The sequence below is a fragment of the Rhea americana genome, unplaced genomic scaffold (assembly GCF_003343005.1).
Source record: "Rhea americana isolate MKP2758 unplaced genomic scaffold, rheAme1 scaffold_244, whole genome shotgun sequence".
NCBI lineage: Eukaryota > Metazoa > Chordata > Aves > Rheiformes > Rheidae > Rhea > Rhea americana.
The window spans coordinates 28,606-55,593 of NW_028186362.1; the positions used below are offsets into that span (position 1 = coordinate 28,606).

At 42.9% G+C, this 26,988-nt stretch overlaps 1 protein-coding gene across 1 annotated transcript in view; it reads right to left on the reverse strand.

The window, feature by feature from the left end:
• The window catches only part of HPGDS (hematopoietic prostaglandin D synthase), a 28,937-nt gene extending 2,204 nt beyond the window's left edge, over positions 1-26,733 (reverse strand). Inside the window, exons 1-4 of the mRNA XM_085306668.1 lie at positions 26,676-26,733; positions 14,083-14,224; positions 4,892-4,984; positions 2,122-2,231 (exon numbers count right to left, since the gene is read on the reverse strand). Of these exons, the coding sequence (XP_085162794.1) occupies positions 2,122-2,231; positions 4,892-4,984; positions 14,083-14,215 (336 nt within the window). The 5' untranslated portion in view covers positions 14,216-14,224; positions 26,676-26,733. The remainder of the gene's footprint in view (positions 1-2,121; positions 2,232-4,891; positions 4,985-14,082; positions 14,225-26,675) is intronic.
• Between the last annotated feature and the right edge of the window lie 255 nt (positions 26,734-26,988).

A 26,988-nucleotide genomic window follows, 5' to 3' on the forward strand; every position in this document is an offset into this window, starting at 1 on the left:
ATTTGTATATTAAGGGAAGAGAGAGAAGTCTTGGGGGGAGGGGGTGGTGGTTCACCCAGGTGTTGCCTGTGGTGGAAAATTTTAACACTTCTCATGAAGGTTTAGCTCTTTCCTTTGGAGAAAAACTGTTTCTCCTTTTTTTTTCTCTCACTCACATGGAAGCAGTAGAGATGCCAAAAACTGCTGCACCTGTTTGACTGTCTACTCAGAGCTGCGTGGCACAGTGTGTGCAGCTGCCACTAATTTCTGTTTGATCAAAACTTGAAGAATCACRTTCAGGTTAAGTTAAATAAGCACCATATGATAATAAAAAGCTTATTTCAGAAGCTTTGAAATGCAGGTTAAGGAGAAAAGGTAAAATACTGAAGAGACAGCAACTTAAATGCTTCCAAAAGTTGCAGCCTGGAATAAAATCAGTAATTCTGCAGAGCTATTTGAAGACTTCATGTATCTTTCCACTGTCTGGTAAGCATTTTGGGGGGGAGTGTGGAGCAAAAAGGAGTGTGCGTGGCACAAACCAAGATGCCATGGGCAAGGTCCGCATGTTTCCTTCACCTTGCTGCTTTTTTTTTTTTTTTTTTTCCCTGCTGCTGACTAGATACATTATGCACCGTTAAACTTTCTCTTTGGGATAGTGTTCCTGCAATGGCTTGTCAGATTTGGGGAAGTCTTCTGACCACAAGGTGGTGGCAGTGGACCCCCGAGGAGAAAGGGAGAGCAGAGGATGCTGACTTCGAAAAGGCTGGAAACTCAGAGATGGTGATTTTCTAGTTCTGTGGCCCAACGCACGCTTGCGTGCAAACCTGTGTGTGCAGGCGTATAAGGCTGGTGTGTGGAGGCCTCCTTTTTAAATCAAGCAGCAGTGACGCGATCTAGGTCCTTCATTTTGAAGAAGTGCTTAGCTGTCAGCTGCGACACACCCCGCCAGGACCACGGGGGGTTCCCTGCCTGCCAGGGCACTGTGGTAGAAATGCTGCTCTGCAGTATTACATGATCAGTAGTACTGCTGTTCCAAAGTGTTTAGACATCCCCTCCCTTCCTCATGTGAGGAAACCGGAAAAAAGTTGCTAGGAGATAAAGTAATTAGCATCTTTGACTAATAAAACTTCAAAACGTATTTTCAGATATTCCTCCCAAAATATTTGAGCACACTGGCATAAAGGTTTTTTTAATTAACATTTTTAGTCTGTTTTCTGTAATAAAATCCCCTAGCTGAACTGCAATGTTATATTTGAATAAATGTAGGGTGGTTATACTCGCCTTTAATGGTTAGAAGTGTTGTTATACTAGGCCTTTCATAGAAAGTCCRTGTTATCTCCTTGGGTCAGAGTTGAGTGGAACTGTAATACTGTAGTTAACTCCATCGCTCTCTTTGCTGGACAGCTTACACTGCACGCTTACACTGGGGGCTCTGATGAGTTAGTAGGGTAAGAGAGATCAGAATGATGTCAAAAATCCTGAATGGTCTAAGACTTGCCTGTGACTGCRTGTTAAAGTGTCCACGGGAACTTGTTAGGCCAGGCATTAGTATTTGCAGAAGGACTGAAGTAGGGCCGCGGGGGAGTCTGAAGAGCACAGCCACAGCGAGGGATGCGCTATGTTGCCCCTTGCCAGTACAGTCTTACTCTACTCTAGCAATTGAAAGCACCTGTGAGCAGCTCCTYGTGCCATTGAACACTAATACTCATCAAAGGCCGTGAAGAGATCAGGATGTACAAGCAAAAAAAAAGAAGATCGTACGGAGCTGCTACCCCTTCTGAGTCAGCAGAAATAAAAATTTTAGCTTAGTCTGTTTGCTTGTGACAAGGTGGTGGGATAGAAGTGTCCCATCTTTCCTTCAGAACAGTAGTTTGACATAGATGCGTGCAGCACCCTTGATTAAAAGTGAACAGGTGAGGGGCAGATCACGATGGCCTCGTTACTCCCAACAAGCAGGAGGCAGAAGGGAGCCGAAGGCCCTGGCCAGTTTGGCCCGCAGGGCAAACCACAGACTTCCTCCAGCRCAGCTTTGCTGAGGTGGCAGGCCCGGGGATTAGCATGGGGCTGGCACTCCAGAGGAGGTGTTCAGGTGTGCCCTCRCTGCTTACGTGGTATCTTTGTTTAAATTAGTGATCATCTTACTCTCACATCCTGGTTTTTCTCTGCCCAAGGGAACAGCATCATAAAATCGTCTATGGTGTCCACGATGGCATCAGCTAGTGCCTGCTCCACAGGAGTCTGACCTGCCAGGCCTAGGAGAAGCAAAGGTRTAAAGGGAGATTAGAGACAGCACCAGTAGGAATATTTGCTACCKCAAAGCTACGCTCTGGGTTTTGTGCACACCTCCATACCAAGACAAGCTCTCCAGGGCTTTTTGGATGCTCACAACACGCTTTTGCTGGATCCTGACATTCAGAGGCAATCTCATCCATGTGCTTTTCCAGCAGCATACTGCCAGCAGTGGTAATGCGTTGGTTTTTTCTGTCACCCAAATTCACAGCCTGGCTACTGCTTTTTTAATCCTTCTCTCTGCTCTTTACCATCCCAGAATGTTCACTAAGACCCAGCACCAATTCCTCTGTTAACCTTCCCTCATACCAGCTTTCAAGGTCGTTCTCCCTGTTGCGGTCTTGTTGCCTTACTCAAGGCAATCTCCACAAGTGCTTCTGTGAAAGTCTGTTTCTCTTTCCTTCTCTTCTGAGCACTCAGCCCCAGCTTGAACCTGTTTGCTCTTTGCTGCTTCACTGTAAGCAGGCACCTAAGCCTAACTTGGTCTTGTTTTCAAAGCTCCTCTYCTCCCTACTTGCCCTTTGCCTTCCCTGCAGTCTCCTCAGTACTTCTACTTTTATTCCTCCTTCCCTCCCCCCCCATCCTGTGTATTCGTGCTTCTGCTTTTGTGTGGGTTCAGGTCATTTTTTCCTCTCTCCACTCCTAAGATTAGCCTGGAAGCTCCATGACTTCCCTTAAAGCCTACACCGTTCCTCTCCTGAGCTATCTCCCTGACTTAAAGTTTATGCTTTTGAAGGTAAGAGATGAGCCTCTCCTTTCTTGGCATCAAATTCCCCAAGAACCTTTAGTACAGCATACTAACATGCACCTGAAATGCTGTTTCTTTAATTAAAAGTTAATAATACATACATAGACCTAAGGGTAGAGTAGCAAGCTTTCACTATGAATTGGAAGATTTTTTTCCCCCTCCATGCACACTCTTTTCTGCCATAGTTAACAGCACTGCTAGCACCAGAGTGAGAACAGCATTTGACCTTCCTGATGGTATAGATGGTATAGAAACCTGTRCAGTTGCTATCCTAGCTCCAGCTGTGTATACTACTTGCAAGCTGTATCAGTTGTGCCATGTGTCATGCAGGATTGCAGGTCAGGAGCCTGCTCTGGCATAGCTCAAAATAAACAAGAAAGAAAACACCCTGTGCTCTCTCTCCTTCCTACCAGTAATACTTTTTCCAGACTGCAACMTAAATTTATCAGGGAATATTTCAGTGAAAAAACTTAAAAGCATGAAATAAATACAGTTCTAGATCAGCCTTCTGTTAGGGCTAGGATAGGGAGATAAGATGGATAGAAAGAAGTCTTTTTTTTTCTCTCTCTATTTTTTCCTACTTCATGTTACCATACAGACTCTCTTCATTCTTTTCTCTGGAAAGAAGTAGATTGCATCAAGTGTAGAGGAAATTGGCAGGAAAACAATATTGCAGGCRTGTCTCAAAATCTGTTGTGCTAAAGAATAATGCAGTGTTTTCTTTAGTTTTCCCAGTATGCTCAGCTGGAAGATGTGAGAATATTTGGAAAAATTTTTCAAGACAGGTTACATCTCTTTGCTCTGAATGTAAAAAAAAGTAACAGTAAGGTAGCGCTCACTGCCTTGGCCCGTCTCCGGTGTGCTGACATTCAGCATGCTACAAACACGTCCACCCTCAACCACACTAGTTTKGCAGGTGCTTTTGAATGCAGCTAACTGCCCTGACCACTCTCTGTGATCGCTTGCATTACTCTCTTGTATTGCACTATCTAACCAGTCGAGTGCTTTCGTAGGATGTAATGCGTATGCGTGAGAGTGACATCACCGCCTGATCTAATCTCTCCTGTAGAGCAGGATTGTTACCTAGATCTGTTTCAGTGGGTTATGTAGTCTCTAGCACTTTCAAAGGTTCCTCATCCTGATGGTCTTTCTGGTTAGCATGAGAGCTCAACAGTTTTCAGGTCTGAGTCCAGAACGAAAATACTTCCCTGAGCCCGTAATTTTGGTTAGAGTAACTTCTTGCCCATCCCTGGCCAGGCCAGGAACGTTACCTTTCCTTGGTAACAAGGGGAAAAGTGAGTACTGAAGAGCCACGAAAAGGCGCGTGCGGGAGATGTGCAGGAACAAAGAGAACTGAGCTTTTGTTCAAGTATTGTGCAACTGTTCACCTTGCTCTGTCGCAGTTTTTGTTGGTTTGGGGGATTTTTTTTTTCTTTCAGACCTTGAAACTGCAGGGGACAAAGCCTGAGATCTCATGAGGACTTTTACAGCGGCCAGAGTCAAGTAAACAAAACTGTCTGGCAGTGAATTAGAGAAGCCTGCTGAGGACACGCATGCCACCACGTTCCTGGGTGCAGAAGTTCTTTAGATCAGCTCTTTGAGAGCTGCATCCTTAATAGCATCTGGTATAGTACATGGCATTTCTGTAGTCAGCCCTCAATGCTGGCAAGCAAACTACAGGTGCAACAAGAGTTGCACAGGTGCAAATGATAACTAATCATCTGTGCCTGAGAAAAGCACTGATACCAGTGTTGGCTCACTACTATTGACTTACATTACTCTGTTTCTGCTTTTTGCTAGGATTGGATGTGTTTTGCCAGAGAGCATTAAAGGTGGGTGCGGAACAGAGTGAGAAAGTTGTCAAATACACGTTACCTGATTCTCTGGCAAGGTATCTTGCTATTGCCAGGCTTTGGTGAATGGTAACTCCATCTACTTCCAGAATGGGGACTTTGCCAAACGGGATAGCTTGGAGGAAGAAGAAGGAAAAAAAAAAAAAGATTAAATCCTAACCCCTTACAAGGCAAGTCTGTAACAGTGCACTTTTAATGCTGGGGAGGGAAAGTATTGTTAATAATACTTACTGGTTTCACAGCATGCTATAGATATGGATTAAAATAAAAAAAAAAAAAAAAAAAAAAAAAGGTTGGGGAGATAAGCAGAATAATGTTGCAAGATGACAGCTGTTTTGAATTCAGAGAAAATGATTCAGAAAAGCATCTGTATTTCAGAAGCTACACTGTAACAAGACATTTAACATGACAGTTCTCCAGCAGAGATGAAGTGAAAGCTTAYGTGACCAAGAGACTGTTAACTGGTCTCATACTGAATCACAAATGCTAAAAGATACTCARATTTACTGGACTTGGCTTACATTCACAAAACCTCAGCTGGTCATGGGAAAAAGCCTCCAAACTTCAGCAAGGGGGGGAGGAACTAAACAGGCATGATGGATACCTGTAATAGAGGCTGAGATAAGAAATCAATCTTACTTTAAACCATCGATTTAATAGTATAATACAGGTGAAAACTTAAGCTGCTCTTTTGTTATGTTTTGGAAAGGCTGCTGGTGTGGTATCAAATGGGGCTGGCACCCTGGAGCAAAATTCAAACTGGGAAAAACACGAAGCAAGACTGCAGGAGGCTGCTCTCAGTGCGGTACAAGGCAAAGGACTTGAGGTGCAGCAACGCAGGTCTAGAGTGGAGGTGACGTACACTGAAAAAGGAAAACGGTGAAACCCAATGTGTTTGTGAGCAGTTAACCAAAACAACTTCGCTAGTGATACAGTAATTGATGGACGCTACCACGTGGCTCTGTGGTTTAGCGTGCAGCATGCAGATCGCTTTAGGTAGGAGAAYTTAGATGTCAAATCCGTGTCTGCAAAATCAATTTGGCAGCAGCACAAAGTATCTAGGGCTCCTCCGTGCATTTTGTCTAGGCGTATGGGCGCAGTACTAATGACACCAAATTTTTCTAAGTTYAACACGCTGGGAGGCCAGTGCAAGTTTTAATGCTGATGACGAGCAGAAGCGAGAGAGCTCGGGAAGAATTGTGGCCGCTTCACCCCAGGGAGAAAGCGTACGATGCTATTTGTTACCGAAACAGTAACAGAGCGGTTACGGAGACGACTCCGTAGGTTTGTTCTCCAGAGAGCAGCAAGTCCCTGGCAAGCCCACGCGTTACGGCGTTGAGAGTCCGCTGGTGGAAAGACACATCCCTGACCRCCAAACTGAAAAGGTTACGCGAGTCTCTTTAGCAATAACCGCCAGAGCACAATCATCGTGGTTCCGGTTGGGAAACAAAAATTGCATAAGCTGGAAACAGAGCACGTTGTTTTCTGCTGTATTTACGTACGTGAGGAAAGTCTAAAAGCCACAGCTTTGCCTGACGTTTCGCTTTGTYGGTCACTACAAGGAAAATGACAGGTTTTTTGGTAGCTTTTTTTGTTGTTTGGAAATTTGTAGGAAACTTCGATTACAGCTAAAGACAGAGGCGTCTTTTTGACAGTAGAGGAAAATGGATGAAGATGCAATAGAGGCAGCTTGGTGGTGGTGTGGAAGAGCTAGCAGTAATTTGTAACGCTGTATTTCTCAGGGATCTGGCTATTTCCGAGCTCTTTTTTTTTTGCTGGCCCGCAGAATTCTGAGATTGCTACCCGCTCCTTGAAAATGCGAGCAATGGCTATAAACTGCTTTCCCCTCAATGCTGACCTGTTTTCATTAGGTTGTAGTTACTCTTTTCTGGAGAAGAAACTTTTTTTTAATGAAAAGTATGCAAACTCTAGCTATTGCTCCATGTATGCAATAGATACGTTTTGTAATTCACCATGCAAGTATAAAATTAGTAAGTAAGAATTTCTCTTAATTGAATGTTTTCCTGCAAATCTTTCGTGTCCAAAAAGAATTATTTGTTTTATAGAGAAGTTTGGGCCCTTTTTGTGAAGCGGCACCATAGATATTGACAGCATTGCTAGCAATCAGCTCGTTGAAGCATAGGAGCCCCTAGATGGGAGATGTTCTTTCCTTTCTTCTGAGGCCTTTTTCCTTTTAAAAAACAGGAAAAATATATGACAGGAATGTAAACTTTGCTTTTTTCTCTTGCTGACACAGTGTTTGTGTATGATTGTGCATTGACAAGCCGACTGCTTGTCGAGTTACTAATCCCTAAATGAACGTTGAACTTCTGAATCTTTTGAAGAAAACAAACTCGTGCTGTATATAAAAATTTGGTGTTTTTTCAGAAGTTCTTTTGTGCAGGTTGGGCCATTTCAGCGTATCAGAAAATGTGGCAGATGTTCAGGCTGCTTTACAGCTGGAGAAAATAGGTAAGAATGGAGATGGGGCAGATTCCCATATTTATGGCAAATGTCCTTCATATTGGAAATGAGGATTTTCAGACTGGCAAAGTTCTGAAAGGATTTTTTTTTTTTTTTGTTTTTTTTGCATTTTGAGGAATAAAAAACCAAAATTTATTTTTGAAGACTGAAGATTTTAAAAAAAAGAGAGAGGAATATTTTTTCTATTATAATAAATTAAAAAAAAAAAAAAAAAAGCTCTAATTTTGATAAACAACTGATACTCTCAGCAGGGGATTGATTGTATATATGATCCTCTGCACGCTGTGGACAGAAATGCATTTATTACGAGAACTGGAGACTTTGTTTTTAACCAGCAGAGAAGAGGGGAATGGGTTTGTGCGATACAGCTCATTGCAAAGGAGGAGGCAAGGAGCTTTCCCATCGAATGGCCACAGTTTGACTGGTTGCTGGAGATACGGTCAGGGTTTGATAAATAGCCTTGCCGTGGCCACTGCAGGCACCTTGGTTGTATCTCATTTTTCAAGCACAGATCRAAACACAGCTGGATGTCTACTCAGACACCAAACTGCAAACAGAAAATGATCTGTCTGTAAATGAGTTTACACRCTGCTACTTCTCTACCTGTGAACCTGGCTTCCATGGCTTGCTTTAAGCTGCCTCAAGTATTTTTTGGCCCTATTTCTACTAACCAACAACACACTTCAAGGAGCATTTTGTTACATATGAATGTGCCAAATGTAGGATCATTGTATTAAAACACTGCTAAATTTCTGGTACCCATTTTTTATGAAAGGCATAGTTTATGCAACTCCACATGAACTGACCATATGGGCAAGCTCCTGCACATGTTCCTACGTGAGGTGAGTAAGTAAAAGAGGCAGCACATAAGACTACAAGGTGGGCAGGATCTCGTTAGAGTAGAATGATGGGGGGGGCAAATCTTGAGCCAACATGAATCAGAGTGCAATCATAAGTCAATAGCTAAGAAAAAAAATGCAGACTGGAAGGATGTGCATGCACTTAGTTTTTCTTTAACCTTCATCAATTAGGAGGACACTGTGTGCTCAAGTGAGTTTATTAACATGTATATCTATATGGATGTTCTTCCCATGCTTGTCAAAACAATGTTGTCTTGCAAAGTTTCCAACTTCCACTTGAGCAAATACATTTTAAGAAGGGGAACCAGAAAAGTCTGTTGTCGTCGTCTTAGCAACACTGTCATTTCTCAGGCATGCACAAGATACGTGACCTTTCTCGTGTATTTTCTACTTGTTTTGTTTCTCATCTGTAGCAAAAGGCACTATGAATGCTTGTGTTGATTTCCAGACTTTGAATGAAGACCAACTTTAAAAGAGAACAGGGTTTTAAAAAGCATGTTGTTTGGATAGCTAAACTCGTAGTAGCTGCCTTCAGACTGAACTTCAGTCTTCAAATCCTTGGGTTTTTTAATATCCTGATTTTTTTTTTTTTTTGATTATTTTTATTGTTGCTGGAGTGAAATTTGCAGACTTCACACTCCCTGTCAAGAACACCTTGGCAGGGTAAGCATAAGCAGTCAGATTGATCTACGTGCTTTCTTCTCATTTTAGCAAGGAGTCAATGAAGTATCTGTGCCAGTTTGAGTTGGACAAATTCCTTCGTATGTGTATTTTAATTCTTCTTGGTGTTTGACCAGAACTGTGATGTTTATAGTCTGTGCTGGTACTAAGGAGATCTGGGGSATATTGAAAGCAAAGGTGTCTGTATAAATTGCCTCCATCCTGTGAAGTTTCCTAGGGCTGGAATACCATTCCCTTGCTGGCATGTGACAGTTCATTCCAAGTAAGGGTTTGGGCCTTCTTCTCGACCAAGAGCTCCTTGCTTGTCCTCCTGGGGACAGCCTGGTGAAGGAAGCTGTTTCTCCATCAAGAAAGTGGACAGAATTCAGGTTTGTCACAGCCAGCCAGGTTGGCTGGCTGCTGGCTCGGAGAAATCTGGGTTCGGTGCTGGGATATGCTTCTCGCCTCTCTTCTTCCCTTCCCGGCCAGCTGAAAAGCCCCCATGAAGAGACAGCCTTTTCCTCTTCCCTTAATTCTTTCTTCCCTTTCCGTTCGTCATCATCATTATTCTCGTTTCTCTTCTTTCTTCTCCACACGTATCCTCACTTATCTCGGTTTTGCTCCAGGATGTGGAGGAGGTCTGGTTCTTGTGTTTCCTGTGCCTAATGCTCCTGAGCCGACTTGTTTCTCCCAGTTGCCTCTTGCTTGTGTTGAAATAGTTTATAGCCTTGACACTAAGCTACCTGTATGTAGTTAAGTACGTGAGTGTTCTTCGAAATGCAATTAATTAATAAGCAGCTTATGTTGATATGTTAGTAAGGCAGCTGGATTGGTCAGAGATGAGATGGGCAGAAATTTTACATCTGTTTCTTACCACAGTAACTCTGTCAAAGTAATTCTCCTTTGCCTTTTTAAATTGAATTGAGAAACRAATAGATACTTTGCACCTTTCAGTTTAAATATATAGAAGATTCATTTTGTTTTCAAACACTCTTGTAAGGCTGTAAGAGAAACAAGGCTGCCAGGAAGCAACTGGAATGGAGGTGGAGCCACCTGGAATCCGTATCTTCTGGAGAGGGATGGCCACAATGGTGCTCTGATCTAACTTGCATCCAGCATTAGTGCAGCTGCTATCACAGCTAAGATTTTCCTGGGGAGTGACTGGTAAGCTCTACTTTTTACCCAAAGATAGCTATTTATACACCATTTTAGCTGGCGCCATGTAATAGCAAGTCATTTGGGGAACAGGATGAGTAGTCCCTTGAGGAATTCTTGTCTGCTTTTTATTGTCATGTACTAAATCTTTCAAGATACTTCTGACATAACAGAGAAATTTTTAACGCAATAATGAGTCTCTCAGGTTCCCTAAGGACCTTCTATAAGCACAGTTCCATCCCCTAAACAGTTTGTGGGAAGTTTACAGCTGTTAATGCAATAGAAATATCATTTACTATGATTGTGAAGTCTGTGTAACTGTCGTCGCTTCAAATTCCTTGTATGAGCCATAAACCAATAGCTTTATTATTTACTACACGCTAGCCTAATACCTGAAGGAGGTGGTGACTTGGTGCACCACTGCAATGTGTTCTGTACTACAACGTGTTTTATGTCAATGCAAAATACTTTGTCAAGAGCCTATTATGTGACAGTACAGATCTTGACTGAGCCTGGTATGTGACAGYGTGTAGATTTTGAATTGACTACAGATTAAATGGTGGTATGTTCGAGTCTAAATCTGTTCAAAAGGTAACTGCTACRTAAAAAGCAAATTTATTTACTTTTCTAACAATTGTTGACTTTGTATAGACTAAAGGATCATGTAAATATTCTACTTGATTAGTTTATAAATTTCTGTGCTAAAGCTCATCACAACTAGTACTTACATGCTATTTTGTTTAAATTTATTTACATTAAAACTACTATTTGTGCCTGAAGTTAGCAGCTGGAAAATTTACCAAAGGTCATCTTGTTGGTGACAGAAGGGAAGGAAAGCTGCCATTTTGGAATATATAAGCCAAGTGACATGTGTTTTTAACTTTTTATGATATAACATCTCTTAAAAAAAAGAAGAAGAAGAAAAAAGAGGGGGAGGGAAGGTGTAGACAAAGTTGGGTGAGACTATTTCAGGAGCAAGGAGTTACTTATTTGCCTGAAAAAGTTAAAAGAACCGTTAAGAATAAAGCTTGTTGTGGAGGGCAGAGTCCGGAGGAAATAGCCACTTGAAAATGCCAAAACAAACAACAAAAAAAACAATATTACACTTCTTTCCAGTTTAAAAATTAAACTTGCAGAAACTGGAAGTCTGCTTTCTAAATAGCCTTTCCCATGTTAATGTCATTGAAGACATTTTCTAGTTTCTCTTCAATTCTACAGGAGAACTAAGAAGTCACAAAGCCTGTTTTTCAGAATAATGACAGTATTTGTTTTATATGGTATGATTTGGGTGGGAGAGTGGTATTTGTATTGAAACTTTGCTTCATGAATTAGCCTAAAATAAAAGTAAACTTCTGCTCTGTGCAGAGAAATGATTCCTGATGCTCTTGGACAAACCTGTCTTTGTATTTTGATTTATTCCCTTATTAGGTCAAAAATCATGAAGAGACTTTCCTTGTCAATATTCACGAGAACAAAGTTTTCTCCTCCTTAAGTATTTTTTTTATTCATCATACCTAACATTTTTCAAAAAGAGGCACAGGTGTTCTGTACTTGTAGACGTCTRCAGGCCAAACTTAGATCTTCTTTCAAAGTCAGGTGGGTAAATACAAACATACTTTACTGCATGGAAATATGCACAGCAGTTTGACTGCGCATATTATTTCTTAACTTTACTTCAATGTACAATTATATAATTAGTTCAATAGTACCGCTTTTAATGATTTTTGAGAGTTGCAAAAAAGGTATGTACCAAACTGCTATTACATCTAGCTGCYGTTACGTTTAGATAATGCCTTTAGCTTCATAACCTCACCATGATTTGAAAGAGCTATGCGAAATGACTTTTTTTGCATCAAATTTAGCTTAGTTCTCCTTACAGCAGCTAAACACTTAGCGCCCTCTCGTTTCCGCCAGAATGAGGTTATTCCTGCAATCCGCTACTTTAATTTCTGTTCTGATTGAAGTGGGACCTCGCCAGGACGAAACGGGAAGATACTCCAGAGCTCCATAAGGAAGATCTGAAAACAAATGACTGGTGTATGTGATGCCTCAGTGGGGTAGATCGTGCCTATCTACGCCCAGTGGGTTGGAGAGGTCTCTCTATTCCATACAATTACTGTATGTACCGCCGAGCAGAGCGGTAACTGATCTCCTTTTTGGCGTGGATCTGGCAACCTGTCCTCAGGAGGACCAGCGTTTCCTCCGTTCCCTCTGCAATCTGCTCCCCCACGGAGGGAGCTGTGGAAGACTTCTGGAAACTCAGGGTAGCAGAGAACGCAACCGGCTTGTTCTCCCCGGGGTGGGTGCCGCCTCTCTGCCGTCTGAGACGCTAACCCGCTCAGTCCCTAGCTAGGAGGCAGCCCGTTCTGGTTTCAGCCTTGACGGGCAAAGATACCCGAGGCACATCRGGGCAGCGGCCGCTGGTCTTGTTGGGTGCTGCAAGACCGTCCACGTCAAGGACCTGTTGCTGCCTTCTGTTCAGTTTTCTCTGTGGCAGTTTACTTTGTCTGGAAATACCCTGAGTGAGTGACTACTACTTGACAAAGGAGGCGGAGGAAGTCACCTGCTAGCTGATCCTCTGTAGCCTTTAAATCATTATTTATGTTTCGGCTTTTCAATTTGTCCTTCTCAACCATTATGCAGAATTCTACATAAAAGTACACGTTACTAATACTCTGTGGACTTGTTTTCAGGATATAGGGGGGGGGAGGATGTAAACATGTGCATAGTTAAATATGAAGAAGGCCTATGCAAAGTCTTCCTTGAGTCATCTGAATTCTCGGTCTTTTCTTTAGCCTCCTCCTTCCCTGAGAGTGGTAGCAGGAGAGAAAAGCTACATTGCATGGTCAACACGTGTAAGCTGTTATGAAGAAAAAGTTTGCARAGTGACTAATGCCTCACTGACAAGCTTTTTGTTTCCACAGTTTCATTTACACTTGTGTTTGTGGATCGTTAGCTAATATCTTCTTGGTTTGAGCACCACAGTAAGCTTGTACTGACACTTGGAGAGGATGGTGCTGATTTATTCATCATTTGAGCCACTGAGAACATTATAGGAAAGAACYGAGCTCAACTGCATCCTACAAAAACTTGGCAGCCCATTGACTGGGCTTATGAAATAATATGAGAGCTCCTAAGCAACAGCACTTAATTAATGGAAACCACATTCTGCATTATTTGTGTTTCCATGCCCTTCCCCCTCCTCCCAAATCAAAGGTGTTATCTTTTCTTCAGAATGTGAAGTGTCACAGCCTGCGTAGCAAAACACACGCCAAATCTGGGAAATTAAGACACCGATACCTCAGATTTCATGTACCCTAGTCTCCCAGCTCATGCTTGTCTTCATTTGACTGTGGTTAATTTAATGAGCAGAAATAACAAATAGCTTTAATACCTTGAAGGAGCCAGCTTTAAATAACAAACACCAAATGGAGTATTGTAATTTCTGGAGAACTCCTGGAACACTTAAGGCTGTGCTCTTCTTAGGAGCAATTATATTTCAACATCTCTTTCAAGTCTTGTCTTTTTCTTTCCTTTACTTTTTTTTTCCTCCTTACTAAAGCAACTGATTTATTTCATTTACTCTCACCACTTTCCCTCTTTGAACCAGTTTCTAGTTGCAAAGGAGTGTCCTCCTTGACAGTTTCTTTCCATTTGGCTTTCTAAAATTGGGCTGATGGCTGCAGTGTGGTCTTTGAGACCAAATCCTCTAAGAACCCTGGAAGATTAGCACATATTTGATCAGCTTTAGGCAAAAAAACTGAACTGAATTATTAGGAGCAGAAGACCAGCTGGATGACACTGATGAACGTGAGGAACCATGCAGTTTATGTTGTCCAAAGATTCGGATCTGGATTTCTTAGTTTCAGGAATGACTTTTGGGGTCTTTTGATTCTGGCAATAATGTTCCCATACGCTTCATTAAAGCCCAGATTTGAATGCTTTTTTGGTCATAAAATATATGTACCATATGGTATAAGTACCTCTTCACTTGCTTTGCGTCTAGACAGCATTTCTAAGGAGAGCTTTYGATTCAGGAGTCTGTTCTACTTACTTGGTTTGAGTTTGGGCCAGTCTGCTGCTTCTATCCTGTGGTCTTCATACTTCTTGCCCGAATAGGCAAACAGATAGCGGCTGATTTCTGCTCTTCCTCTCAGATTGAAGTATGTCAACTTGTAGTGTGGCATACTGGATTCCTGAAAGGCAAGACACGGAGTTATGTAAAATACGTGTAACCTAGCTCCTTTTTACAAAAGTGCTCCATGCACTTGTTTGTGAAATATATGCTTATACAACACTAAGGGCATATTACACCAAAGTGTGGTGTGTTGTACTTTGCAATCGTTGCATTAGTCACTTTTTGTTCTGCATTTGTCAGCCACCGTGTTCAAACATGGATAACTACAGTTAAATTTACAGTTGCTGCTTAGATACCCCAGAAAGCTGGCTTAGTTTTTTAGAGATACTATGAACTTTTAGCTTTCATTTATTTTTATGTGACTTYGAATTCAGGCCATTTTTAGGTTTCTGCAAGGTATTTTTCAAAGAGTATATAAATAAATCACATACCCTATTATTGCTGCTTAAGGCAGCAGCTATTTTGTTCAATCTTATCCTACTCACCCCTACCACTTATGGAGACCTTCACCTAAGGCTGAATCAGGAGGACTGGAAAACTGTTGAAATTTGACTCATGAACTATTACCCTAGTTGCACAGGCAACTGACCTAGCTTCCTTTAGAAGCAAGTTTCCCAYGGAAACAAATCTGTCCTGGTGCTGTCAGGAAAATCATCAAATTCTCACTGTTTCTCAAAAAGAGAACTTGAGGTGGTTTTAAGTTAGGTTTTCACATGAATTTTTTTCAATTCTAGTTAGGAATCATGTTTCAGGAAGGCCCAATTTGTTTCTCAGGGTGACGGGCAACAAAAGAAAATACGTACTTTTAAGATTGATTATGCAAAAATGATGGAGTGGGAAAGGTTGAAATATAAAGCYTCTTCAAAAACCAGCTTCAAACCAAAAACTTGATGCACACAGTGCCTTGATATGAGAGGTCTGACTGGGAGCTCGGGTGAGATTTAAATGTACTGGTAAAAAGGAACTAAACCACCCCCCGCCTTTCAAAATAAAACCCTTTCTAATCAARATCATTTTAGCCTTAGAGTAGACCTTGTGTGTCAGTTCTCATCTTTTGATACCCATGCAATCCAGAGTGTTGTTAATAAAGCATGTAACATAGATACTCCGCACCAAGAAAGAAAGGGAGCATTTTGTCTGAAATGAGTAAGTGCTACTAAATAACTTGCAATAGAAGCAGTCACCTTGCCTTAGAAAATACRTGCCTGAGGGCAGATGCATCATCAGCTTTTGCTTTAGAGGGAGAGGCCCTTTGCTCAGAAAATAGGAAAGCGTGTACTTAATTCAGCCTGAAATGAGCAGGCTGCCACTTTCTCTTCAAAAGTAAAAATGTCTCCTTTCCATCCTAATAGCAGAAAAGGCAAAACAACTCACAAATCAAAAGAACACTCTGGAGGTTCCTTAGTTTACTGTGAAAGGTATCTGTTCCCCTCGAGCTCACTGCAAAGTCAGACGGAGATTTTTCAAAATCGACGTCCCAGAATGGAAGCGATTACAGATGTTGAGTGTTACYGATGTATTTACAAGTGCTTCAAAGSAGATTTCACTACAATTATTTTTGAAGTCAAGGAAGCATGTTCTTTTGCATCTTGTGAAAGAGGGACGCTAAAGGCAAAATAAGTTACGCTAGAAAGGACGTGATTATTACTCTGTGTTTTATTTACCAGAAAATACGGTTGTCTTCCGCTTGGCAGACAGAGCTTGCAGATTAGAAGGGTACGCGTCCCTTTTCTCCGAGGAGATAACTTTGGACAACTGCGTCCTCTCAATTCCAAATTTTTTAAGCCTGTTTCTGGTAAATGGCAAAATTTTGCTACTGCTTTTTCAGATTTGTTGCTGGGGGGGTCACTTTAAAAGAAAACCAAACCTGAAACTTCTGATGCAGTTCGGATCTACAAATTTAATGTCAGAAGGGAAGAGGTTGAAGCTTTTATTTTCCGTTTGTCCCTACTGCTGACTTTGTGGGGCCATCTGGAAGTGAGGAACAACATTTTTAAAAGAGCATGAGCTGCCTGAGGTCCAAATTAGGCATGACTTTGTAYTAATATAGAAGAAAAATGAAGATAAAACCTTGATTTCTACACTTCCTTTTTTTTTAAAGGCAAGGGAGTACTAATGATTCAGTCTGCATTTGGAGATGGTATGACCTTTAAAATGCAAAATCTAGGCAGCTGTCTGCTTCTGCTTTTTAGGGGTGTCCATAATGCTTTTTCATAAGTAGCACTGGAAGTTCCTGCATCCCAGACTTGGGACATTGCTGACACGTGGCTCAAGTATCTCAGCTATCTCCRTGCTACTTGGCAATTCATTAGCAGAAACTAATTGACAGCTGGAAAGTGTTTGGAAAGAACAAGAAGAGAGGATTTAATGTACAGTCATGAGGCAAAGGGTAGGCAGCTATATATAGACTGGGTTGGAGATGAGTGAAGTATAGCATTTCTGGTGGCAAATATTTCGAAAGGGTATAATTCTCACTCTTACATACAGAGACATGTATAATCAGGAGTTGTGAGATGATGTAAAGAACAGGGAATTTTGGCTGAATGTCAGGAAATCTTTAACTGTTGTAGTAGGCTGCGGAATAGTTTGGTCTATCAAGGAAGTAGTGGAAACCATTGTTTGAAATGTTTAAAGCAAGGCTAAACAAATTTCTAATAAATACGCTATAAGGAGTAATCAAATATTTGCAGTGCTGATGTGCGTTTAAACTTACGATTTTTTTTTCCATCTGTGAACAACAACAACAACAAGCAGAACGTGCAAGGAGTTTACCAACGAGGCTTGACGTTTTAAAGTCCTCTATAGCTTTACTGCAAGCATGTCTTGTAAACATCTGTAGGTTTTATTTTTTATTTGTATTCATTGTGAAATGTCAGGAGTAGCGCTTCCTAAACAATTCCGCGCAGGTTTCCAAATGAAGGAAAAGTTGTGTCCAGGATAGCATTTTTCCCAAGCACTGAGAAAGGGGGGTGAGGGGAGGGATCCCCCTTGTCCTCTTTTCCCCTGCTCTTCCAGCGCCTTTTGTAAAGGAGCAGGACACGAGGAACAAACGAAAAACAGGAAATTAAATATCGGAAATGAGAAGTATTTAAAAGATTGGAAAATGCCCTTCTGGGAGGGGAAAAGAAAGAGTCTTTGTGCTTTTGTTTTTGTCTGAGCAGCGGAGGGGAATCTTTTATCTTCTCTCTTTTTTTTTTCTTCTTTTAAGGCTTAGTCATGACAGCGAGAGACGTCTTCGTGCCCGGGCTTGCTGGCCTTCAGCCACCTGCTCGGCGCTGTTAATTCACCGTAAAGGCAAGTGTGCATAACCGCGGCTGGGGGGGGGAGGCTGCCTAAAGCTCGTCCCACCCGCTCACCCCGGCCCCCGTACGACAGCGTTTCTCCTGGGGAAGCGGCGAGAGCCGCGTGAGCCGGAAACTCAGCCGTCGCCGCGCGCAACTCGCAGAACCGCGGACTGMGGTTGACTTTATTCCGAAGTTACGACTCCGTAAGATGCTGATTTCTGTGTTTCTAGCTTCCTTCTGCCACACCTTCGAACTAGTTACTGGGGCTCCAATATATCCTTAAACAGTAGATAAGTGGATCTCCTGATTAATCTGAATTTTGGAGGTCGATTCAGTGACAAAGTCAAGCAGTTTTGAAGGAAATCTGCAGGAAGATCTCGAATCTGTCTAAAAAGTCGCATCTCCCATGTTGTTCATGAGTCAAAATTCAGGTTGGAGCTACAAGCTTCTCGGGCATCTTGGGGCAAGTTTCAAATAACTTAAGTCAGCTTATGTCTTTGTGGGGAACTGGCTTACCTGATGAACTGYGGTGCCCTTGTTACAGATTAAGCAGGACTGAGCTGTCCGTTTGCAAACTCTAAGCAAGATTAATATTTAAAAACCAAAACCTAGGAAAGGATCAGAATCATTCTCTGGTAACAAAAATGGCTCCATTTCAGGCATCACTGCTACAGAAAAGGAGTACGGCAGGCTTGACATTTTCTGGGCATATTTGAAGGATACAGAAGCAAAAATTTCCAATGTCTTCAGGGTACACAACGCTTTTGCCTGCCTTGGGCTACAGTGCAGGGGTCCCTGCTTCACTTTGAAGAGGAAACGCACGAGTTTGGAGCCTTCGTTTCCGCCTGCAGAGACCCTGCGCAGAGCCTCGGAGCAGGCTGCCCCTGCCAGCTGGCACGCGGTCCTGCACAGCCAGCCCCAAGCTCTCTGCCTGCCGAAGCAGTCTCCAAAACTCTGGCAGACCTCATAGCAAGTTGATGTTTGATCTGTTTTGGAAAATACAGCCTTAGGAGTAATACGAGAAAACATTCCTCAGGCTAAAAACAAATACAGAAACCTGGACGAAGACGCGCAGCTGATACAGCCTACTGGAAAATTTGAGAGGAGGGAGACAAAAATCTAAGCCAAGGATGAAATGTTAATAACCTTATCTAAGAAAATGAAGTAACGTTTGAGGTGATGGCAACAGGGAGCGTTTCTCTGGCCTGGGGGAAAAAGGACAGGGCAGAGTTCAATTATTTGTTAACATTTACCCAAAGTCTGACAAAGGAGCCCTGTGGTGCAAAATCCCCCTTAGATGAACTTTGCACTGCGAGAAATTAGCTTGCTTTTTTCCTCCCCTTACACTCTCTGTGGTCTAGTTCCTTCATTACATATTACTGGATTGACWACTTTTTCCTCAAGCAAGCAACACCAGTAGCGTTGGGTTAATCTCTGCGCTGCTGAAAATCTGTAAATTGAACTGTGCCTGTATTGTGTTATACACATATTTATTTATCGTGAGAGTCCTTAAGTAATTTACAAGTCACGTATGGAAAGCACGACTGCTGACACCCGCTTCGGTGGCCGCCGGCCTGCCAAAAAGTGGAAGCTGGATGCCTGGACCACCTGGTGTCGTTAACCTCCCTAGAACCAGACCCTGGCCAGAAGCACCTGATCCTCAGGAGCTCCCCCTTTGAGGCAAGCGGGGTGCCACCTTTTGGGTTTGACACCATCGGCCGCCTGGTTCGCCTCAGCCYGCCTGCCAAGAGGGGCAGAGCCAGCCTCCGGGATGGGTCTCGTTGCCGCCCGTCGGGGCTCGCGCAGCTCCCCCCGAGGAGACGGGCACCCTGAGATGACTCCCTGGAGAACCTGGATCGTAAGTAGCTCTGAATCACGGCCGTCGCACGGAAAGAAAAACCCGGGTTTAATTGCCGCTGTATGAAAATAACACATCTTTGGGCTTTTCAAAGTTCTTGCTCAAGGTGAGTCACCGGTCTGCCGCTATCAGGAAAAGGTAACAGCTGTTTTGGGGTCCTGACCGTGGCGACTGGCCCCTCGGACAACGAACTTAAACAGCAAGAGCCCACCTATGTCATGGGCTTCCTCCCTGCGCTCAAAATCGAAAGTGGCACTGGGTTTTTAGTTGAGCTGGTAAGCATTTACTGTCTTGGTATTGAATCCCAGAGAAGAAACTCCTTTCTAAAGACCTGTGTTTGTACATGCATGTGTGTTGGAGGGCTCATGCCAGAGCTTTGATGTGCACAAGGAAGGAACTGCATAAGCTGACTGAAGACTGTAGCTTGAGGTTTTATGAGTAGTTTTTACGCAGAAGGAGCTTTATTTCATTTCCATGTGCAAATACAACTTACGACTGCATCTGTGAAATCAGTGTCTGTGGTCTACCACCTGGAGCGACTGTTAGATCTCTGAATCTCCTAGAGGACAACCCGTATCTGCTGAAGGATGTGAGAAAGTAACATCGCACCGTCCGTGATGAGGAAGGTGCAAAAGTCCCTCCAAGGACTCATGAGTGATGATTCAGTTCATGGATACTTCTGTTTATGTTATGATAAAACTAATATATAAGATCCAAATATTTGAGTTGTTGCAGCTGATATTATGCATTCCACTTTCATGTTTTTTAAAAGCTGAAAGTATAACATCAGATCAGCCTCTGCTCTCTATAGCCTGTAGCCAAGAAGCATCTCGCTTTATCAAGTTTGAAACAGAGGCCAAGCCTTCTCCAAACAATAGTCTATCCAAAGTTAAAATACAAAAGCTGGGTAGACCTTTTTCTTTCCATTTTTATTAATGGTTTTTAAGCAGTTGCTATTTGTTTGCAGAGCAATTCTGCAAGGTTGGACTGGAAAAAATAGATGAAGGGGTTTGAAATAGATGGATATCCGACGGGTCGATGTTGGTATGCTAACAAGGAGGTGTAATTCCAGCCAATTCGTACATTCAGTCACCTATGCATTGCGAATGTACTATGCCACTTCATGTAGCTTGAAGTTCTTGTAACCCACATCAGCTAAAGCATTTTCCATTTGTGATGATAATGGGTTTTCAGAGAGAAAACTGTTTATTTCCTGTCTTGGTCCCGGTCCGTAGACCCAGCAGTACTAATGTTAGCCAGAAAATTCATTTTAGAAAGAGAAAGGAGAGAAGTTGGCTAGGTCTATGTTTTTTCTTTGTTTTATTATATACACAGTCAAGAGAGTCTTTAAGCATTAAAGAAGAATTTTTCCTTAGACTTTTATATCAAAAGTGGACTATCCAAGAATGAAGCATGGATTTTTGGTTTTGATCCATAGGAGGTGGGRGAGTTGTGCTTCTTTATGAAGTATGAAGAAAGATTTTTAACTAGGGAAGAGACTTATTGCTGTATTCCTCCTGGGACACATTAGGACAGGTTTGCCTTTCTTACTGGCTCCCCTTTTCAGATACAGAGATTCCTCATCTTTTTTAACTGGTGAGGAAAGTATTAAAGCAGCTTTCTCCTCCTTGAACTTTATAACTATTTCCTTTTCCAAGTGAGTTTTCCTTCCTTAACTTTTGTTAAAGAAGAAACCTCTGAGGTTTTTTTGGAGAAAGGAGCCAGGCAGAGAAGATTAAAATAGTTATTGTAGAAAGCAAGTAATAAAGCTTCCCTAGCTATGACTCAAACTTTTTTTTTTTTTTTTTAATACACTTTTTAGGGGAGGGAAGATAGGAAATGTTCACACCAACATTTCTTCCTTTTCACTTAGCCCACGTGATATCATGGGCTGAAGGATTTGGGGGAGATACACTTTGGTTACTTTCTCCTGTTTGAACACTGCTGAAAACTCATGTATGACTAAATACATGAGGGTTAAAGAGTAGATATCTTACGTGATGTTCTTCTTGAAACAGGAAGCTTGATGTTGAGAGGACTTTGGGATTTGCCTTTCAGAAACAAGAGACCGAGGCACTAATCAACTATGATGCTGCAAAGGCAGGTGCTGAGCAGAAAAAGAGCTGCAAGGAAGCTGTGGAGACGAGAGGATTTATTGCAGCCACCAGGCAGCGTCTGCCAGTATTGAAGCTTTACCTGAGCTGGGTGGAGCAGGCAGCAATTAAGAAATACAAGAAATGCGCAGTGGCCAGGTAAGAGACCTGTGTGGCCTCACAAACCACCTACTTATTTCTGTAGTACTGAGGAATACACCAAGATTGTCTGCATAGCATGTAGACGTAGTAACTAATAGTGCTGATGAAAGATGTAGGATTTTGGCTGAAGTTAGAGAYTGCAGAAATCCAAATTCAAAGCCCAGGCTGCAGAATCTAGACCGGTCCTCTTACCACGCAGCTAAGAGCTGAAGTGCTGGTTTTGCTCAGAGGACGGGAGGAATGGCCTTTCGTTCTTTACGCAAAAACCTCTCCTGCTTTTAACCCAGAGTCAAAAAATCTCAAATGCTCAAAAAACATTTTCAGTCTCTGAAGGCTGAAATAATAATGACTTTCACAGTTTTCCACCGAAAAGTGTTTCTATTAGTTTTTCTCTAGCTAAGAAAATTTTTGTCTTTTTGAGCAGAGGGAGAGGGGAGGATTGGAGACTCAGAAGATTAACAGAAGACTTGCAAAGTAGTTTTCACTCGGACACAGTAAAATAAAGAGTTTTGAGTAATTCCATATACTTGCTGTCAGCTCCCTGTTTGACATAAACTAGCCCCCTGGAAAGCAATGGTCCTTTTTTCCCCCAAGTATGGAAAGTAAACGTTTTCATTTGATCTCTTCCTCTTCTGCGCCAGATAACAATCTGGACCCTGCAGAGAAAAGAGGAAAAAACCTGCACCCCCTTATTCGAAGATCTTCTGAAGTAAACGTTTGTGTAATTCACTGCAGGACTGAGTTATGAAATAACAAATCCAAATACCTGAAATAGTTACAGCTTGATACTTGCCTAGCTTGTTTTTTGAGATTAGATATACACACAGCTACAAGCAAAAACATATTTTTTTGTGGGATTTGCCTGTCTTTATTCCGCATGTTGGCTGTTAGCAACCTGCTGTGGGAATTAACCACCTAACGTGAGAAAACTATAAAGATATTASGCTAAATGCTGAGACATAGTAACGGTATGAGTATGCTAAGTGACCTGACGAGTAAAGCTGGCCGCTGAGAGGCTATGAAAGTGTTGACTTAAAAAGGAGGCTGCAGGAGAGCTTAAAGCCGTTATCTGTCCCAGGAAGCTCCAGGTTTGTTTGGCTGATGTGGTGAGCAGAAACTCTAGAAAAACCCCTCGGGGGTGTGGGAGGGGGACCTCTGAGAGAAGAAGTCCCGTTCGCTCCGACTGCACWGGCTAAGGAGTGCCTAGGATAATTTCTCAGGGGAGAATATTTAAGTATTTTCTCATCAGATGCTTTAAAAATTCCCTAGAGCATTCTGTGGTAGAACAGAAGCTGAAAAAATCAYAATTCCTGCCAAGACCAGTCATTCCTGTAAAATTCATGCCTTGCCTCTGTCTTTGTAGTTTCTAGATAAATCAGCTCACTAAACCTCTACAAGGTAAAGAGCATAGTTCCAAATTACCTTGCTGCATTTAACTGGTTTAGTCAACTTTCCAAAGGCAGCTGCTAGTTTTGCCAGAATCATTTCATGTCCGTTTCCCGAACGCTCAAGCTTATCCAATGCAGTGATTTGTGTGAGACTATCTTGGTCATGTAGTACCTCTCCTTGGATATGGAAAAAAATTTCTGGCCACTTGTTTTTCTGGGTCAGGGGTTGGGGGGAATCTATATACGAGGAAGAATATGAATCTAAGCTCCTTCCCTGTGCTAGTCTAAAATGTTTTGCTCTTTAACTGTCACGTGTCGTGAGCACACTGTACAACTAGCCAGAAATAAACAGAATTATAAGCGTAAAAAAGGACTTGGTAGCTTTTCAGGACAATACATAATTCCTGAAGCCGATGTGGTTGTGACCTTGCAAGGTTTTATTTATCTTAAAGCTTTGTCCTGTCCAGCAAGCTCTGTGATTACAAATCCCTCGTGTTCCCCTGCTCTCTCCTGGAGCATGCAGGAGATACTACTGTGCCGTGCAGACACTAGCACAGTGCACAGGGACGTAGCTCTTGTGTTATGTCAGGCATCCTGAAATGGCAAGTTTTAGATTGGTTTTACAGCCAGAGTAAGCCTGAGGAGACCCAGGACCCGAAAGAGCGCTATTTGGACCCTAGCAGCCTGCTTGAGAGGACCTACGGCCCTGAGCGACACCTGGCCGTGGGGTGCAACTCTTCAGCATATAAAACCTGAACCTATTTGTCGCTACACCTAAGGAAAAAGCGCTTATTGAGCAAAGGCTTGCAGCTAGGCTAGCCCTTGCCCCTGGAAGTGCCAAGCGCAGCCCGGCTCCGCCGCAGTGCCCACGATCGCGGGTTCTCTGGTCTGCCCCAAAGCACCCRAACCCCAAATGCTCATTCGCCCGCGGCGTACGGTTACACACGCCGGTGTCAAGTAGCTGAAAGCTTTTTCCCGTTGGCAAATATCAACTAAAGAAAGATGGTGACTGAAAGAGTCCATTTCAGGCCTTACAGGGACGTTTCAGCAAGGCTACGTTTTTAGCCACCTCCGAAGCGGGGCAAAATGAASTATTTCATTTTCTCAGCCCATTGCAGGGGAGTCTTAGCGGACTGACTCCAGGTAAACGAGGTTCATTAAAATGGTGTCAGTTTACGGTGCCTAGGGATTATCTGGGACTCGGCAAGTTTGGTTTGTTTGGGGTTTTTTGCCTCTTGGACTCCCTAGTAAAAGTGAAAATATTTGCCAATCTCAAATAGTGTACGTATAGTGTATATATGACACATACAGCATATATGTGTGTATATATGCAGATATAATACATAGAGAGATATACAGATATGTGTATATAACAGTATATATGATGAATTCTTAGCTGATGTGAATAACCATAGTTTTCAGTGGCGTGGCTTGCCACGTGCCAGTTCAACTCCAACAGTGTGCCAACGGCTGCTRTTTAATGTGATTACCTACCAGTGAGGTTCTGATCAGAAGTATTTTGAAAGTGTGGGCTGTCCTCAACTATTTCTGCTTTCTAACTGCTTAATAGGATGTTGGGCATGACGAGAAACAACTAAGAAATCTCTTCGTATTATAACTATCTGGTGAGCTATTTTCTCGGCGAGTCATMCGGCTGTAAGCGTTACCATCTGTCTGAGCTACGCTTTCAGACAGAAGACTCGCAGTGCAACAACACGTCTTAGCTAAGAGCACCGTCCCGACGTTAGCAGAGGGTGGGCTGGTCAAACTGGGAAGCCAAGAAGAAGACCGCATACAAGAGCGCAGTCAAGTTCTGGCACAATCTACCCTGCCGTGCTTCCTGCGACGATCCCATCTGTGGCGGTACTGAAGACCCTGGATCGTATTTTGGGCAGTCGGAAGGTCAAACCCTCGCAGCAGCAGAGCTAGTGTGTCTGTGGGTGGCACAGAGGCGTGACGGCTCTGCAGTGAAGACACCTTGCTAACCAGGTGATTGCACCTGAACACAGGCAGCTGCCACAAAGCGRCTATGTTTTGGAGACGGCAGGAACAGTGGCTGCTTATTTTAATCGCATATTTCTTGACATGACMAAAATGGAAATCCCCTCTTCCACAGCTGCTAATAGATTGAATCATATCCCTGGGTGAGGTCTGGAAAACAGATTTCTTTCCAGAAATTAAATGCCAATGTGTAAGTTTTTGAGCAAGTACCGCTCCACTGCTACATGCAACTGAGGCAGAGCTGCATTGCACAGCATATACTGTAAATGCATAGTTACTAAATCACCGGGATGAGTCTTGTTGGTTTTGTTTTCTTTTCCTGGTAATAAGAAACTAAACTAATTCTAAGAATAATTTTGTGTRTATTTTCTGTTTAAAATTGGCAGAGTTTCAATCCTATTTCCGTCAAAATAGATGTAAGTGTATGTCTATGTGTGCACACGCTTGTGGAGGCTCACTCCCAGCATGTATGTGTCTTTACATGATGAACTCCRTGTAGGATTAAAGAAAACAAGAGAGTAAACGGAAGAAAACTTCTGAAAGACCTTTGTGTCTAAATATTCTTATTTTGCAAAAGTTGCAGCAGCTTTTGTGTGTAAGGGTACCAGTGRTCCCAAACAGTCCTTAGAAGCATAGAAGTCCAGGAAAAATATTTCACAGCTACGATTTGTTTGAGTACTTTGAAATGAGCAGTAAATAAAGAAGGATGACTTTTAACAGAGGAAACGTGTGCAGAAAGATTATGCACGCAGGCAAGTGAAGGCAGTTAAAAAAAATACTCAATAGATTTAGAGTATCATTCTGAAGTAAAAACTGAAAAAGACCCTCTGCAAWAAGTACTATAAACCTTGAAAAAGAGAAAAAAAGAGAAACAAAGGAAAGCAGATGCAGCAAGATTTGTTCTGTAAAATAATGCTGGAAACTAGGATGAGAGTTTGTTAATCCACTGATGACCGGCAGACAAGAATTCAGAAAACGGACAGAATAGTGCATAAAAACAATGTGGAGGAATTGGTCAGTGATGCTTAATATTCATCTAATTCCTGACATTAACCTCGATTTGGTTTGGTTGCGTAAGCGAGCGTGTGCAAGTCRGCTGTGTTTTATCTAATGGACTATTGCTTTAAAGCGGTTTTTCGCTTACTGAGGGGTCTGGACTGGGGACGGCCAGGAGCTTTCCCGCACAAACGTTTTGCTGCTGCGCGTGATCAGGTTCTCTTTTCTTCGGACTGTGCCTCCCTGCCTCTCTCTCGCTGTCGAGGACCCCGATTAGCAAAGCGGGTCGGTACCAGCACCATCGGTGGCTGGTGAGGAACGGGGCTTGCTCCGCCAAAAGGCCGACTCGTCTGCCTTTTTGCCCCTGGAGGAGCCACCGCGGAGGTCCCGCCGTAGCGGCGCAGGTGCGTCAGGCGCACCGGGGATGTCCGAGGCGCCTACGAGCCGCGCAGCAGGCGGGCGGGCCGAGACCCTGGGTCTCTCCAGCGGCGCTCGCGCCCGCCCCTCGCTGCGCCGGRGGCTTCCGCATCGGATAAACTTAACGAAACTGCCAAAAACGAAACGTTCCCAGTACTCGCCATAGGCGCAGCATAAGCTGACACAAGCAAACCCCACGCGGCCAGCGTAACGAGATCCCCGAGGAGCGCGGAGTAAGAGCAGAGGAGGACGGAAGGGGAAAGAGAGGAGCTGGATTCTCTGTAGGAAGCAAAGCTTTAAAGGAACTCACTTTGGTGCAGTGCTACGTGGTCCCTTTCCCAGCGCACAGGAGTCCTGTGTGCTGGGCTCGGTGGGAAAGGCTTATATATTCTGTTTATTAATATGCAAACCACTCCCCATGACACGCACACACACACACACACAGAAAGCAAATGTATCGTTTCCTCGGATAACAGCTTCGTGAGTTTTTTGCGCTGTAGCAGACTTGGTGGAGAGAATTTTTCAGTTTATACTCAACGAGAAGAAATATTTAAAGTGCCACTTAAAAAAAAATTTAATAGACGCTTCAATGATCAGGCAGCAGGGAGCTGAGCCAGATGTTT